Source organism: Bos grunniens, chromosome 19, assembly GCF_055505025.1.
Source record: "Bos grunniens cultivar Pamir isolate PY7600 chromosome 19, Bosgru_T2T1.0, whole genome shotgun sequence".
NCBI classification, from domain to species: domain Eukaryota; kingdom Metazoa; phylum Chordata; class Mammalia; order Artiodactyla; family Bovidae; genus Bos; species Bos grunniens.
In genome coordinates this window covers 53928294-53945029 of record NC_141183.1, presented here as the reverse complement: position 1 = coordinate 53945029, position 16736 = coordinate 53928294, and the positions used below count along the sequence as shown (strand labels likewise).

Below are 16736 nucleotides of genomic sequence, written 5' to 3'. Positions count from 1 at the left end.
TACCTGGTAGAGTCCTGGCCAGGTTTGGATGAGGTGGGTGATCCCTGTGGGTGGCTTGGCACCGTGAGGAGTGCACTACTGAGCTGTGTCGTTTTGCTTTGAGGACTGGACTCTCTAGGCCTTCCCTGGCTAAGAAACAAAAGGACTGGTTTAGATGATCTTGAAATTCAGCTTCACAAACAGAACCCTGGTCCTTGGGCTGTAGCAGAGCAGAGCGTAGGTGATGGTTCAGTAGTTTCCTGCCCTTTGATCAGAATCCTCTGGTAACAGGCCACCCGCACATCAGTGATAGCGCAACAGCTAACACTTACAAAGATGGGCTTAAGGCACCAGGGACTCTGAAGATGATTCAGAGATCTTCATCCTAGTTTCACTGAGTTGTGGACCATGTCCTGCTACTAGTTAGCTGACTTTGGCAAACTTCAGTCTCTCTGCGCCAAGGTTTCCTCATCTGCACAAAAAAGAAGTCTCTTTTTCCTCTAAATATCCCATGATTATATACACTTTATCACCTATTAAACTAATTCTTTGAAAATGTATCATCTAGGGGACTCCCTGGTGATCCAGTGGCTAAGTCTTCATGCTCACAATGCCGGGGCCCAGGTTTGATCCCTGGTCAGGGAACTAGATCCCACATGCCACAAGTAGGAGATGCCATGTGCTGCAACTTAAGACCTGGCACCGCCAAATAAGATAAAGAAAAAGAAAACGTGTGATTTATGCATACATAAGAATCCTCTTTTATCTAGAATAGCCCAGTCTCCTGCTGTATCAGAGTGCAAAGAGAGGCTGTTGAACTAGAAATGTCATGTCTGATCAGCTTCTTTGAAGAACAATTTGGCAACAGCTATCAAGCATCTTTCGGAGAAGGCAATGGCACCCCACTCCAGTCCTCTTGCCTGGAAAATCCCGTGGATGGAGGAGTCTGGAAGGCTGCAGTCCATGGGGTCGCTGAGGGTCGGACACGATTGAGCAACTTTACTTTCACTTTCACTTTCACGCATTGGAGAAGGAAATGGCAACCCACTCCAGTGTTCTTGCCTGGAGAATCCCAGGGACAGGGGAGCCTGGTGGGCTGCTGTCTATGGGGTCACACAGTCGGACACGACTGAAGTGACTTAGCAGCAGCATCAAGCATCTTTAAAATGTTCAAACCCTCTGTAACTCTGCTTCTGGGAGTCTATCAAGGACATAACCCAAAATGCGGAATAAAATTTACTGACACGTCACTATGGCCCTAGTCATAACAGAAAAAAGAAAGACTGAAACAACCTAAAATTCAACACTGGGGGAAAAAAATAATGGGGAAAATTCAATTTTTCCCCATTTCAAACTTACAATTTCAAAGTAAGTTTACAGGATGTTTTTAATAACAAAGGATAAAAACGTTTTAATGTAAAGCAAAAACTCAGGATACAAAATTGCCTTCTTGTTTAGTCACTCAACCATGTCCTACCCTTTGCGACCCCATGGACTGTAGCCCGCCAGGCTCCTCTGTCCATGGGATTCTCCAGGCAAGAATACTGGAGTGGGTTGCCATTCCTTTCTCCAGGGGATCTTCTCCAACCAGGGATCGAACCAGCGTCTCCTGCATTGGCAGGCAGATTATTTACCACTGAGTCACCCAGGAAGCCCACAAAAATGCCTACATGTATATAATTTAAGTGATTTTGAAAGCACACAAAAAGCCTAGGTGGCCTGGCAGCAAAGCCCTCAGCCTCTCCCTTTGGCGCTGAGCAGGGCGGCCGCAGCTGCAGCTTCTGCCTCGTCCGCCAGCAGCTGCACCATCGCCCTGTCTGCCGCTGTCAGTGATGTGCGTGCTAAACTCTCTGAGGCTGATTTGGTGGTTCTTCAGTTCATTCCCTTTGTAAAGGTAAAATACACTAACCTAAAATGTCTGGGCATGTTCCTCGATTCCCCCTTTGGTACATATTTAACTGAAGTGAAGAGAACAGCAAATTCTTGTCATTATTCTCAGTCACCACTGAGGGCAGGAATACAAAAATTTTTTTCCAGGAAGATGGACTTCAAAGCTGTGGATTAATGCTGCCTTTTAACCACAGAAAAGGAAAACTAAGTTCATATATGACTCTGTCCTGAAAAACATTAATTGCTCCATTAATAATTCTTCCTATGCAAAAGAAAATTTGTTTTTCCTAAGTTCTTAAAAACCCAGCATATGTGTACACTTTCCTTCTACTGAAGGAAAATTGATTTGTGCTGAAATCAATTCATTTCATCAGTCTGGCTAAAAATCAGAGTCCAAAAGGTAACGATGATATTGTTCAACTTCCTCCTTCTGCCCCCCAGAGTCAGTGACGCTTATTTTGAACAACACTGGTTTTCACATAGTTTGGTTTCTGGAGCCCTGGTGTGTGGGATACCTGGCACTTCCTTTTCTCAGGAAAGCAATCTGGACAGTTTCAGGAAGACAGGGTGCTCTGCTCTGGACCACTGAGGAGTTCTGTCTGGCTGACCTGCCAGCAACTTCACCTCTGACGTCTCCTGCGAGTCTCCATTATACTGCTCTTCTCACTCACTCTGCCAACATCTCTTTCTGTGTTATTACTCCTCAATGCTCACAATCTTTGTCACCAGCAAAATGAAGATCATTAAAGTGGCCTAAGGGTCACATGGGCGTCTAAAGACATGATGACACAAAGAACAATGAAACATTAACCCACCTGCTGGTATTCTGGTTCCTGTCTCTTTCCAAACTGGCCTTGGCTCCGTGAGTGGGCTGAAACTGTTCACCTCTGCTCTGTTTTCCAGGACCACAAAGAGTTGGCAGCTTAAAAATCGGGAGACATGTTTCAGTGCTTTGATGAAGGAATCCCTCTTCCCTTCACTCTCACATTCTATTTTTAAAGTCATTCTCGCTCAGTATGTAGAACTAACCAGACCTCTCAAGACAACTTTAGTTTGCATGTTTCACATCTAATAACTCATCTCTTAGCTGGAGGCCTCTTCAGAGACATGTTGGCCCTCAGGACTTCAGTCCGAACAGGGTGCAAGTGGAAAATGAACAGACAAATTAGACATCAAAAGTCCCCAAACTTTCCCCTATATGATTATTAAGGCAGCAGGTTTTATGGCAGGAGCCCCAGGCCCTGGGTTCTCATCTGAACTTTACTCAGACTAACCTAAGTGAGCCTTATGTTTTGGTTTCCTCATCCATAATACAGGGACAATAATATCTGCCTAAATCTACTGGGGTGCAAGGGGAGGAGAGGGGTGCTATGAAAATAAAACACAACCAAAAAAAAAAAAAAAAAGGCTACAATACTTCAAAAATAGTAGAAGTAAAATCAATTAAAGCCAATGCCCTTTAGCCAAAAAAAGAGACCTGGGATCTGCTTACTGCAATTTCAACTAACTTAGTTTAATTGCATTTCCTAACCTACAGCAAATAAAAGCAACACATGTGAGATTTGGGAATGGCAGCAAGACACCTAAAGGTGAGAAGATGCATAAAAATGATCACTGCCTCTGTGGAGTAGGAGTTCCAGAGGCTGTTGAGTGGAGGCAACACTGTGTCACAGTAACAGATGTTCAAAAATGTCATGCTCATGGTCACCAAGGAAAGGCTAGAATAGATTTAGAATATATTTAAATTGGCATTTAGAATAATGGCAAGTCTGTAGTGTTTTCATTCAGTATGATTAAAAATTTAAGAATGGAGAAATTAAAAGAATGAATTTCAAATGTTTGAAAATTTCACTTAGGTGAAAATGCCTTATTCCTTGATTATGCCAGAAAACCAGGGTAGGCTTTTTAAAGAACAATTAAAATATGGTAGAGTTGCTTTATACGTAGTCATATGTACTAGTAGATGGTTTCCAACAACGGCTGCCTTCAATTCCTTCCCTCCCTGTCCACACTGCCATTGGAGACCTGGAATCTACTTCCCTCCCCCTGAATCCATGCTGGCTTCCTGTGACCATCAGAAAAGCAGCAAAAGTGATCTTGTCCTAGTTTTTAAGAGACCTGGCAGCTTCAGTTTCACTTGGGAAGCCAGCTGCCAGGCTGCAGAGAAGCTTGGGTGAGACTACTTAGTGAATCAAAAGAAACCAAGTGTGGAAAGAGGCCGCCTGGGGGAGCCAGGTAACTGAGGCCTTCCTGGAACTTCTTGCTCAACGCAGACTCCAGCTGAATGCAGTTGAGGGGGTGGTTCTGGCCAGTGCCACAAGGAATGGAAGAATCAGTCAAGTTAGCCCTGTCATACTCAGAGCCCACAGAATTACGAGACGTAATAAAACATTGTTATTTTATGTTATGCAGCAAAAGGTAATCAACATACAGTATACAAAAAAGTTATTTCTAGTAGTTTTCTCGTAAACTCTAACTTTCACTGTGCCTTCTCTTTGGGTGTGTATGTTAGTTGCTCAGTTGTGTCCGACTCTTTGTGACCCCATGGACTGTAGCCCACCAGGCTCCTCAGTCCATGGGGTTCTCCAGGCAAGAATACTGGAGTGAGTTGCCATTTCCTACTCCAAAATCACCTTCCTTCTCTTTACATAAAAACAAATGCCAAGGCTTTTCCAAATGTTATATGTGAGGACTAAGTCTCGCTGGAACGCAGCAAGGAACAGTGCCAGAGCGCTAGCCTGGGAGTCAGAAACCCAGCTAGGGCTGGTCAGTAGCACAGCAAGGGGTAGGGTAGTGGGAGTCAGCTGCCCTGTGCAGGCCAAGAGGGTGCACTTTAGGTGGAGGATTTTAAAAGAATAATAAAACTTACTAAAAGTTAGCCTGCTTTTTTTTTTTTTTTTTTTAACCATGAGCCAGCAACTCTAAATAATTTCAGTAATAAGATCCTCCTTTCAGGGATACTGACCTCTCCCACTCCACCCTGCGCTCAGTCACATCCATGGATCTCAGAAAGTTTAAGTCTCTAAGCTTGAGCTTCACACTCTGGAAAAGGATGGGCTTGATCCAGCTCTAAAATTTTGATTCAACAGGCAGCCAGCTCTGCATGTGTGAACTTGTTAAAATTCATCCATTTATTCATTCCTTCAGTGACCACTTACAGAGTACCTTCTACTGCTAGGCCCCCTTCTATGTGTGGGGACATTTCCTCAGCCTTACTGGACGGATCTGTCCTTAAGAAGCCCAGAGCCTACAAGCCATGTGGTGTGGTCAAAAAAAAAAAAAAACAAACGAAGAAACAGCAGCAGCTCACAGAGGAACCACTCTTCAACCCATGGTCATTTCCGTTGACTACCAAGTCCTTCCATTCCCATCGGTGTCTGAGCTGCTCCTAGCAGAGCGTGTGGCTCATTCATCAAATCCCAAGGTCTAATAAACAGCCTCTGAGAGCTCTATGCTTATCAAATGAGTCAATGAATGAATTAATAAGCAATTCAGAATGGGGATTAAATACCTGCCCAAGATACCATATTTGGTGAGTTGAACTATATAAAGTTGTCAATACTTGATTATTTTGACCTACAAAACAGCGATTTCACATAGTTTATAGAATTTTACAGAGGACAGGGCCCGTGAGCTGGGTTCGGGATAGGAGATGAAGAGTATCTACCTTGGAATTCCAACCTAGAGGCCTTGTTTCCCAAAGCAAAGAGGACTCATTAGGAGTTGGCCGTGCTGAGGCCACCCTTGCAGGCGGGTCAGGGTGCGCTGAGGCCGGCTCCAGACCCTGCGTGCTGCCCTGCCCCAACATCTCAGCCTCACCTGGTGGCCCTTCTCCGGCTGATCCCTGGTGATTTCTTCAGTGACTTGGGGGAAAGAAGCTAAAGGTGTCCAGCCACAGTCGCTTCTTTTCTTGGACCTTTTGCCAAAATGTCCTCCTCGAAAGTCTTTCACTGTTCTCGGAGACCTTGCCAGAGTCAGACCACTGCCCCCGGGGTCCAGCTGCTGGTCCCCCGGCCGCTGCACGACAGGAGGAAGGTAGCTGGAAGCCGGGGGGCCGAGGGCGGAAGGTGAGTCGTGGATGCCTGCAAACTCTCTCGAAGAAACCCACAGAGACCTGCGCTCCGCCTGCTCCTTCTGTATCATCTCGAGCTTTTCTATCTTCTGCTGAACATTCCTCAGCAAATCAGCATTCTGGTGGATTAAGGTCTGCGAAATCTTCAGGTTCAGCACACATTTACTGATGTACTCCTCGGTCATGGAGCGGTTGTTCGTGGCGCCCTTGGCTCCTCGGGCTGGCTCAGGCCGGCTGGGGGAACGCAGTGCATCATTCTGCCATTCCCAGTCCTCACAGGAGAGCTCCGTGTCAGCGTCCGAAGAGCTCTCATCTTCATCGCAAGAACAGCACACCTCTCTCTCCATCTTTTCCAGCTCTTCTTCCATGGACTTCAGCTCATCTGTCTGGTTTGGTATGGCCCCCTCAAGAGATGAGCCAGTTCCTGGGCACTCCTCCTCTGGGTCATCTGCTGTGTCCAGGCAGCCTGAGTAGATTTCATTGATTTCGAAGCTGCAGAGGCTTGTCTGATCTGGGCTGGGGTTCCTGGCCTCTTCTGCCACAGAACAGGCAGGAGAAGCAGCGTCTTGGCGGTGAGTCTGCTGGGCCACTGGACTTACGTCTGGGACAGGAGGCTCTGGTGTTGCTTTCCCGGTGGGAGAAGAGTGACCCCTTGGGGAATGAAACTGACTACCTGCTGAAAAGAAAAGCAACATGCAGCTGATTAAAGTGACCACAGCAGCTCAGCACCTACGGCTGGTTGCTCAAGTGGCACACAGAAAGAAGTTTCTTATCATCTCACTCACTTTTCAGTTAGAAAAGACTGCCAGATACACTCACAGAGAATGAGAGGGTATTTCGAACTTTTGACAAGGGTTGAGATAGAAAATTTGGGAAGGGCTTTCCTGGGTGGCTCGGCGGTAAAGAATCTGCCTGCCAATTCAGGAGACACAAGTTTTATCTTTGATTCAGGAAGATCCCACATGCCAAGGAGCAACCAAGCGAGCGTGCCACAACTATCGAGCCGGTGCTCTAGAGCCCAGGAACAGCAACTACTAAAGCCCATGAGTCCTAAAGCCCGAGCTCTGCAACAAGAGAAGCCGCCACAATGAGAAGCCTGCACACCGCAAACTAGAGAGTAGCCTCTACTCATTGCAACTAAAGAAAAACCCCACCGAGCAATGAAGACCCAGCACAGCCAAAAATAATAGGTAAATAAAATTATTTTAAAAACAAGAAAATTTGGGAAGGATCAAACCCAGGAAAAAATGCTTATGCTTAAGTTATAGTATGTTCAAAAATGCCTAACTATCAGGACAAGTGAATTATAGGCCCCTGAATCTTAGGACTAAATTCACACTTTCTTTACACACACAGTGTTTGAATATTCATGTCAGTTCAAGTCATGCTCTTTGTGAGCATCTGATAAAAGGAGCCAAGACACTGCCCAAGAAGCCACTGCACTGTGAGAGAAAGAATACCTTAAAAAATAACTCCAGGATTGACCACCCACCACCCCTGGTTGATGGTGTACAGCTGGCAGAAAATGGGATGGAGAAGTCAAAGTAATGAGACCTTGGAGAGCCATTCTGGAGGCCTCCAGGCCTGTGCAGAGTCAACAGAAAAGTCACTTGGCTAGAATCCAAATGCCTGAATTCCAACTGGGTAATCAGCTTGGAATCATGAGCAAATCACACCTCTCTGAACCTCAGTTTTCTCATCTGGAATATAAGGGCATCAACCAGATGACTGCAAGGTTCTTTGCAGCTCTGAGTTCAAAGGTTTCCAAGTACACTAAAAAGTAGTAAGGCTTTAAGAAAAAGGTTAGAAGGAAATACCAAAATGTTAACAAATCATTTGTAAGAAATTAAAATCTTCTTAAGTGATCTTTTTCTTCATATTATTTAAATTTTCTATAATGAACTGTAGTGGGAATTTCTAATAATGTACACTCACAGCCTTGAGAAATTTCATAGAAATGGCACCTGGAAAAACAGCATATATCAAGAAACTGTTGATGATGTATCAACAATGATGAAAAACATTTTTCATGTTTTTCTTAGAATAATAGCCTTCTAACAGACCCCAAGGCCAGACCCAGAAGGGAGTATGACTGGGGTCATGAAAGCATGGACCTTGGAACAGCGGGTTGGTGTTAGGTATGAACACCGCCTACAATCTTGCTGACTGTTCCCGAGACCATCCCATGAGGGAACGGCCTGGGGTGAAAACAAGGGGATCTGGACTATGTCAGTGCAGTGTCTTGGGAAAGATAGATCAAGGAAAGTTTTGTACTCTGCAGTCAGGAGTAACAACTGGACTCAGAGTGGACTCTGCACCTCAGTTCAAAAGAGGCTGCAGGCCCCCTGACCCACTGCACCAGATTTCGTGTTCCGCTCTCATTCTCATTGCTTGCTCCCGGACCTTTAGGGCAACAATGAACAGATAATAATTTTAAATAAAAATCACCATGTTTACTTATGAAACAATTGAATACATTCCTAAATCATACTAGAAAGAAATAGATTGTTACTGCCCAGTTCTGGAAAAGGTATATATGGAGCCCATAAAATTTAACTTAATTTTAAGGATCTTGATTTTGTTTCCTAAGGCAGTCATCGTTCCCAGTATAAGTTACGGGTACAATTTGGAGGAGTCGGTTAGTCGCAGCTCTCAAAACACAGTTATGTCAAAACCTTGAGTTAAGGCCATACCTGTTTCCTTCAGCTCTTTTATTTCCAAGTTAGGGGTCTCTTTTGGATGTTCTGAAGTTAGTCCTAGACAGACATTGACATCAGGATGAAATTCGTATCTCTGCACCCTGGGACTCTCAGTTGGCTGAGTTCTCTGGGCTCCAATAAAATCCTGTAACAAGAGAAATACTGCTAAGGACATATATGCAATCATCTGAATGTCACTGGTATTTTAGAAACATATCTAGGTGTCAGATAAACTCCCTGTTACTCCTGTTGGGTAGACTCACTGTAGTTCTCATAAATGAACTCACTGTGATTACCAATACTTTGAAAAGTAGTAACAGAGGCCTCGCTGGTAGCTCAGTGGTAAAGAATCCACCTACCAAGGTAGGAGACATGGATTCAGTCTCTGATCTGGGAAGATCCTACATGCCATGGAGCAATGAAGCCCCTGCACCACAACTTCTGAGCCTGTACTCTAGAGCCTGGGAGCTGCAACTACCGAAGCCCACACACCGAGAGCCCATGCTCTGCAACAAGAGAGGCCATCACAGTGAGAGCCAGTGCACCACAACTACAGAGTAGCCCCACTCACCACAACTAGAGGAAAAGCCTGTGCAGCAACGAAGACCCGGCATGGCCAAAAATAAAGAAATAAATAAAGTTGTTTTAAAGTAACTAAAGCTGCTATCCACTGAATCACACTATGTGCCTACAGGGTGCCCCTTTTACAAACTGACCCTCTCCAGCCTCCCTCTGCAATTTCCTGCTGCCCTCACCAAATTAGGCAATTAGGCTTTTCTTGGGAACACAGAAAGAGTGTCATGAAATGAGGATTTCCAAAACTTCCTACAACTTGATCTCTAGCTTCTTCTTGGTCTCTTAACTCCGTAATCTACCCTGAGATAGGTAAGCAAATACAGACCCCTAACAACTTTAGAGCTTACCTTTAAGTCATTCTTCATAATATACCGGATATCTTGAAGGTTCATAGTTCTATCTTTCTGCTTGACCTGGAGGCCTGACTTAACAATATCATAGTAAGGTTTCGGAAGCCTGACATCAGCTTCTAAATAATTTCCCAAGACTATGGTTTCTTTAATGACTGAGCCATCTAAGCCATCCCAAGGTATGTTGTCTGTTAAGGAAAAAGCCAGAAGAAGAAACATTAAGAAATCAGATGAAACTGGTTAACTTTTGTCAAGTTGCTCAACCTTTTTAAAATTAATTTCTCTCTGTAGAAAAACTACTGGAAGCTCAATAACAAAGAAGAAACCAACTGACCCAAATAACAGGGAGATCCCTGTCACAGAGACAGGAAGAAGCAGTGTCAGACCGCTGTAGGTGTGGACTTCAGGCCGGCAGACCTGGGGACCACAAGGGAATGTTTCCTGTGTCGGGCTGGCCTGCCCAATGCATTCCTGTCACAGAAGGTGAGGCTCTGCCACTGAGACGGTAAACACTACTCAATGGGGCTGAGTCTCACTCTGGCAGTGAATGTGGTATGTATACCTTCACCTCAGAGTCCTGTACATTTGGAAGGGCTTCTATTTCTTTTAAGTGACACTGCTTATACATACAATGGATCCTGGGTGTGTTTGATTTCCATTTACTTCTCAGAGGCCAGTCCTTTCCTCTCGTTTGTAAGTTCTTAACACAGAGAACAACTTGTGGTTGCCAATGGGGAGAGGGGAAAGAGAGGGATGGACTGGAAGTTTGGGGTTGGTAAACGCACACTATTACATTTAGAATGGAATGGATAAACAACAAGGTCCCACTGTATAGCACAAGAAACTACATTACTCAATATCCTGTGATAAACCATAATGGGAAAGAATATTAAAAAGAACGCACACGTATGTGTAACTGAGTCACTCTAAAGAGACTGGCACAACGCTGTAAATCAACTATACTTCAACAAAAATTAAAAAAGAAAAAGGAAACAGGTTCTCAAGGGGCACCTCACAGAGACCCCTAAGCACTGACAGCAATATTCAGTTTAAAAACTCTCCTTGGATTAAATGCACTACCATTGACAAGCCAATAGGTGGGCTTTGCTGAATCTTAAAGAACAGGTTAAAAGAGAATGATTTCTGAGGGATCATATCTTGCAAAAACACAAAGAGGTTTCCTAAAGTCTTTTTTCCCTGTGTCCTGCATTCTCATAACACTAAGTGACTCTTCAGGGGGAAAAAACCCAACCTAGGAACAAGGACTTCGGTCACTGCTGGTGTGCTCTCTGACCCACCTGTTAAAATCTCCTGGACGATTACAGAAAAGCTGTAGATGTCCGACTTCACAGTGGCTGCCTTCTGTATGATCACCTCCGGGGCGGCCCAGTTGTACAGCTGGGTGGGGAGCGGCACTCGAGTCAGGCCCCTGTGCGCACCCCCATCCTGGCTACAGAAGGAAATGTAAGGTGGGGCTGGCGCCTGAAAGGGCCACCATGATCACCACGCAGCACACGAGGGAAACACTTGCTGATGACCTCCTTGAGCTTCTAGAAACCCAGCTAGACCCTGAAGCAACCCACACCGCCTGCTGTTTCAACTCCTTACTGTTGCTACCTGAGCAGGCCCTGCCCCACCTCAGCTGGCCACTCCCTCCTGCTCACTCACTCCCCAAGTCACAGGGGCCCTCTCGCAGTTTCTCCAATGGGCCAAACACATCACCACTTCAGGTTTTTGCACTGGTGGTTTCTTCTGAGAGCATGCTCTGCCCACAGATCCTAGCATGACTGGGTGCTTCTTATAATTAAAACATGAGCTCGAAAATCACCTCCTCAGAGAGGACTTACGGACCACCTAAAGTAGTCCCAATTTATTGGCTTCAGAGCGTTTATTATCTGAATTTCTTGTTTATTGATTTATTATTTATCATCTGCTATTATCTGCTCCATGAGGCAGGCCTCTTAACTCTTATATCATCAGAACTCTAAACTTACACCAAGGCCTCAATGCTTACTTTTGAATAAATGAACCTAAGACTTTTTCAAGAACCCCTTCAAGCCTCCCTCAAAGCCTTCTGGGACTCTTCCAACTCTTCATGATTGCTTCTTTTCTGAGCTCTGCCCTCTTGGAAATGAGCCCTTTTAGTTTATCCTCAAAGTTTCACTGATTTGCTTGAATAACTCAACTTTGCAACCAGGCTCCTTGAGAACTAAGTCAGTGTCCTAAATGTCCTCTGGGCCAACAAAAGCCCTCAGGATGAAATCAGCACTGACTTCTGCCCACAGCTGTCATGAGCATCAAATGAGATCACATGTGTGGAAACGCTCTGTGAGCCATAAAGCACTAAGCAAGTAAGGAATTAATACGAATGTTGTTGTTTAGTTGCTAAGTCATGTCTGACTCTTTGCGACCCCATAGACTGTAGCCCGTCAGGCTCTTTTGTCCATGGGATTTCCCAGGCAAGAATACTAAAGTGGGTTGCCACTTCCTTCTTCAGGGGATCTTCCCCACCCAGGGATCGAACCTGCATCTCTTGCACTGGCAGGCGCATTCATTAGCACCGAGCCACCTGGAAAGTCCAGTATGAACGTAAATGGTAAGCATTTGGTAAAGATTTGATGACCACTGGTTGATAATTAAGAATCAAGTGTTTAGAAATTTCCTAGCAGTCCAGTGGTTAGGACTCAGCGATCTCACTGCCAAGGCCCAGGGTCAATCCCTGGTCAGGGAACTAGAGATTCCATCACCAGTGATGCAAGGCAGCCAGAAAAAGAATTAAGTTTCTATTCAAAAAGCAAGTAACTAGAAGTTCTTTTTGCTGACAGAGGAAAGCTTTTAGAGGATGGGATGAGCTTCTCAGACTTTGAACAAACTTCTCTAGGTAATACTTCTCCCAGCAGAACTTTTTTAAGAAATAATTTTATTTACTTTTGCCTGCGCTGGGACTTCATTGCTGTGAGTGCTTTTCTCTAGTTGTGGCGAGCGGGGGCTACTCTCCAGGTGTGGGGGGCGAGCTTCTTATCGTGGTGGTCTCCCTTCTTGCACAGGCTCCAGAGCACAGGCTCAGTAGTTGTGGCACACAGGCTTAGCTGCTCCATGGCATGTGGGATCTTTCTGGACCAGGGATTAAATTCGTGTCTCCTGCATTAGCAGACAGATTCTTTACCACCAAGCCACCAGGGAAGTCTGCTCTCAGCAGAACTTTTGACTGCAGGCAGTAAGTTTAGGAAGCCACAAAGCTATGTTATTTTTAGACTCTGTAGTTGTATTGCTGAATAGGCAGGTGTGGCCTGATGTTGTGTGAACAGCATGGATATACATGCAAAATATTACATTAGTATCATAGGAAAAGCAATGGAGTGTTTTATTGTCAGAGATATATTCTAAGAACCTAGCACACTTGGCTCTTCATATTGTAGGGTGATTGTACAAGGGAGACGCTCACTGACCTCCTCAGGCCTTTTAGGCTACCTAAGGCAAGGGACAAGTCATTTACAATCGGAATTTATGCCCTTTCTCTTTTACTTCCATTCACTTTCCTCTCTTACAATCCCTCTTTCTTCTCTGTTAATGTTAGTGGAATGTAGGAAAGGAGTTTTTTATTAATATTTATTTATTTGGCTGCTTCGGGTATTAATTGCGGCATGCAGGATCTTTAGTTGAGGTATGTGAACTCTTAGTGACAGCATGTGGGATCTACTTTCCTGACCAGGGATCAAACCTGGGCTGCTGCTTTGAAAGCACACGGTCTTAGCCAGTGGACTAGGAAAGTCCCAGGGAATTCTTTTCAGCTTCGGCTTTGACATCAACAAATTTACATTTGGCTATGGCTATATGATACCACTTGCGAGGTCAATTCCAGCTCTAAAGACTCCATTAAGAAGGAGTTGAAGAATAGGAGAAACTGCTGTATCATTTTTACATCAAGAGATGGAATGCTACTCTAGACAATAAATAGCCCTCCAAGTTCCTCCGTCCATGGGATTCTCCAGGTAAGAATACTGGAATGGGTTGTCATGCCATCCTCCAGGGGATCTTCCTCGCCCAGGGAACAAACCAGCGTCTCTTGCGTCTCCTGCACTGGCAGGTAGGTTCTTTACCACTAGAGCCACCTGAAAGCCCCAGGGTTGAGGCTGTGTGTGTGTGTTAGTTGCTCAGTCATGTCCAACTCTTTCTGATCCTATGGACTGTAGTCCCCCAGGCTCCTTTGTCCATGGAATTTTCCAGGCAAGAATACTGGAGTGGATTGCCATTCCCTTCTCCAGGGGATAGGGGATCTTCCTGACCCAGGGACAGAACAGTGCAGGTCTCCTGCACTGCAGGCAGATTCTTTCCTATCTGAACCACCAGGGAAGCCCAGGGTTGAGGCTGCTGCTGCTGCTGCTGCTAAGTCACTTCAGTCGTGTCCGACTCTGTGCGACCCCATAGACGGCAGCCCACCAGGCTCCCCCATCCCTTGGGATTCTGCAGGCAAGAACATTGGAATGGGTTGCCATTTCCTTCTCCAATGTATGAAAGTGAAAAGTGAAAAGTGAAGTCGCTCAGTCATGTCCAACCCTCAGCAACCCCATGGACTGCAGCTTTCCAGGCTCTTCCATCCATGGGATTTTCCAGGCAAGAGTACTGGAGTGGGGTGCCATTGCCTCCTCCGAGGGTTAAGGCTGGCCATCTCCAAATCCCCGTTTCACTCTAAGATTTGTATTTCTATTGGAGAGCGCATCAAAGAAACTGTTATACCTCCATGGGAACAACAGGTGGCGCTGCATCACTGGCAAACATCTTGGATTCTGTCAACCTTGAAAAGTCTATTATCAACGGTAAAAATGTCCAAACCCTTCGGCTCTTGAACACATAGCCAAAGTGGTGAACCTTGTTCTGAATCACTTCAAGGATTCACTTCAAATGCTTTCTGAGCACTTCCTATGTGGCAGGCCCTGAGCTGGGTGGTAAAGATGAACAAGCCGTAGCATGGGTCCTGCTCACCATTCAGAGGGGCCGACACTTGACTGCTGGGCAGGAAAGCATGCTCGGTGATTCGGGGAAAGGGCTTTGGTATAGGCTTCATAGCGGGGGGGCGGGGGGCGGTGTGGTGGAATTTAAAAGGATAAACAGGAGTGCCAGATACTCCAGGCGTGAGGAGCAGCCCTGAGAAACAGCATGGCCTGCCTCAGACGGCCAGGCAGAGTGGGAAGTGGTGAGGGCGACGCTGCGGGCGAAGCCCCCACCGCGGAAGGCTTCCCACTCTAGAAAGTGCGGGGGCTTAATCTTGTAGGCAGAGGGAGACACTGGGATTAAGAATGGACCAGGTCTGAGACTCAGCAGCTCAACTGGTGAGAGCTATCCGGCCTCCACCGGTTTCCAATGGAAAATGGCTCCAGTCACAGCTAACTGCTCCCCTGTTTCTCTCTCGTCCCATCACCGCCCTGCGCCATGCAAGAGTGAGGAGGATCTTCTTAACCTGTAAATCAGCCAGAACATCATTCTGCTCAAAAAAAAAAATCCTTCACAGTATCCTAGTGTTTTAAGAATTAAATTCAAACCCTTTGCCAAGGCCCACAAGGGGAAGCCCAATCTGACCGGTGCTCTCCTCTCCAGACAGAGAGACAAGGGGCACACGAGGCCCAGGGAGCTGATAGTCTTTCCACTTCATTCATTTAAAAAACATGTTGAGCAACTTCCCTGGTGGTCCAGTGGTTAAGACTCCACGCTGCCAATGCAGGGGGTGTGGCTTCAATCCCTGGGCAGGGAACTATGATTCCACAAACAGCACGGAATGGCCATAAATAAATAAACAAAATCGTCTGTAAATAAATAAAATAGAATTTTTAAAATAAAAAGGAATTTCCCTGGTGGTCCACTGGCTAAGACTCCACCCTCCTAATGCAGGGAGCCTGGGCTCCGTCCCTGCTCAGAGAACTAGATCCCACCTGCCGCAACTAAAGATCCCACATGTCACGACTAAAAATCCTGTGTGCTGCAACTGAGACCCGGCGCAGCCAAATAAATACATTGTTTTAAAATAAATTTTTAAAAAAAATTTTAAATTAAAAAAATAAAGAACATGCTGAGCTCCCGCTGTGTGGAGGCCTGCTCTAGGTATCTGAGATATGGCAGCAGATAAAACAGAAATCCCTGTCCTCATAGAGCTTTTCTAAGAAGTAAATTATGAGATGTTAGACCTGCCAGGGGCTTCCCAGGTGGCATTAGTGGTAAAGAACTCACCTGCCAATGCAGGAGACATAAGGGATGAGGGTTTGATCCCTGGATCGGAAAGATCCCCTGGAGGAGGGCATGGCAACCCACTCCAGCATTCTTGCCTGGAAAATCCCACAGACAGAGGAGCCTGGCAGGCAACAGTCCATGGGGTTGCAAAGAGTCAGACATGACTGAAGTGACTTAGCAGGTATGCACGTAAGACCTGCCAGAGACTCAGAAATAAAACCTCGATGATGGTGGTGGGTGAGGACCAGGCTCAGCGGAGGTAAGCAGGTCTCAGCCAGGGGTCTGCCCATGGCTCAGGCCTCACAGCTGCACCCGAGCAGCCCTGGGCCCAGGGCTCAGAGCTGTGGAGGACAGTAAGGAAGCACAGGGTAGATCCTCTGCCCCCCAGAACTGAGGGGCAGGAGACGAGGGCCAGCCCTCCACTCTCGGGAGGACTCTGACTTCTGCCAAATGGGAAATGAAACCCATGCCCGGAACCTCGAGTAAGGATGACGTTTTCATCACTACTTCCCTCCCTGCACCGAGCCCCACCTACTCAGGTCAGGATCCTAAGGCTCACCAGCACCCACCGCCTTCTCACATCTTCCAGGATGCACAGCTGTGGTGCATTTCCCAGCCTGCCTGCAGGGAAGAGGTGACTGGGTGCTGGGCCCTGTAAAGTGGGAAGTAATGATACACCCACTTCCGGTAGTCCCTAAACCCCGCCACGCGTCCCTCCAGGCTTGCTCTTTCTCGCTGAGCAGCAATGCAGAGGACACAGTGGGAGGCTGAGGCCTGGGGGGCAGTGGAGCCCCGGAAGGGAGAAACGCAGAGCAAGGTGAATGCCACCCCTTCCCAACACACACACACTGCACGGCAAGGTGAGTGAGAAATACTTGGGCTGTGTGAAGCCACAGAAAATTTTGAAAACTTACAGTCTGGCTAACTTGTGCTCACGCTTGTCAAATG

The 16736-nt window shown here is 46.2% G+C and overlaps 1 protein-coding gene across 28 annotated transcripts in view; it reads right to left on the bottom strand.

Annotated features, from left to right (window-relative positions):
- The window catches only part of TEX14 (testis expressed 14, intercellular bridge forming factor), a 150175-nt gene that overhangs the window by 30462 nt on the left and 102977 nt on the right, over positions 1–16736 (bottom strand). For 11 of the 28 annotated variants that reach the window (XR_015148326.1, XR_015148329.1, XM_086360656.1 and 8 more), the window contains 6 exons: positions 10865–11016; positions 9564–9754; positions 8635–8785; positions 5689–6617; positions 2685–2791; positions 4–129 (listed from right to left, as the gene is read on the bottom strand). Coding sequence is in view for 24 of the 28 variants with exons in the window: in XM_086360656.1 (XP_086216782.1) it covers positions 4–129; positions 2685–2791; positions 5689–6617; positions 8635–8785; positions 9564–9754; positions 10865–11016 (1656 nt within the window). In the remaining 4 variants the exon portion in view is untranslated. The remainder of the gene's footprint in view (positions 1–3; positions 130–2684; positions 2792–5688; positions 6618–8634; positions 8786–9563; positions 9755–10864; positions 11017–16736) is intronic. The other 17 variants (XR_015148327.1, XM_086360657.1, XM_086360653.1 and 14 more) reach the window with 3 other exon arrangements.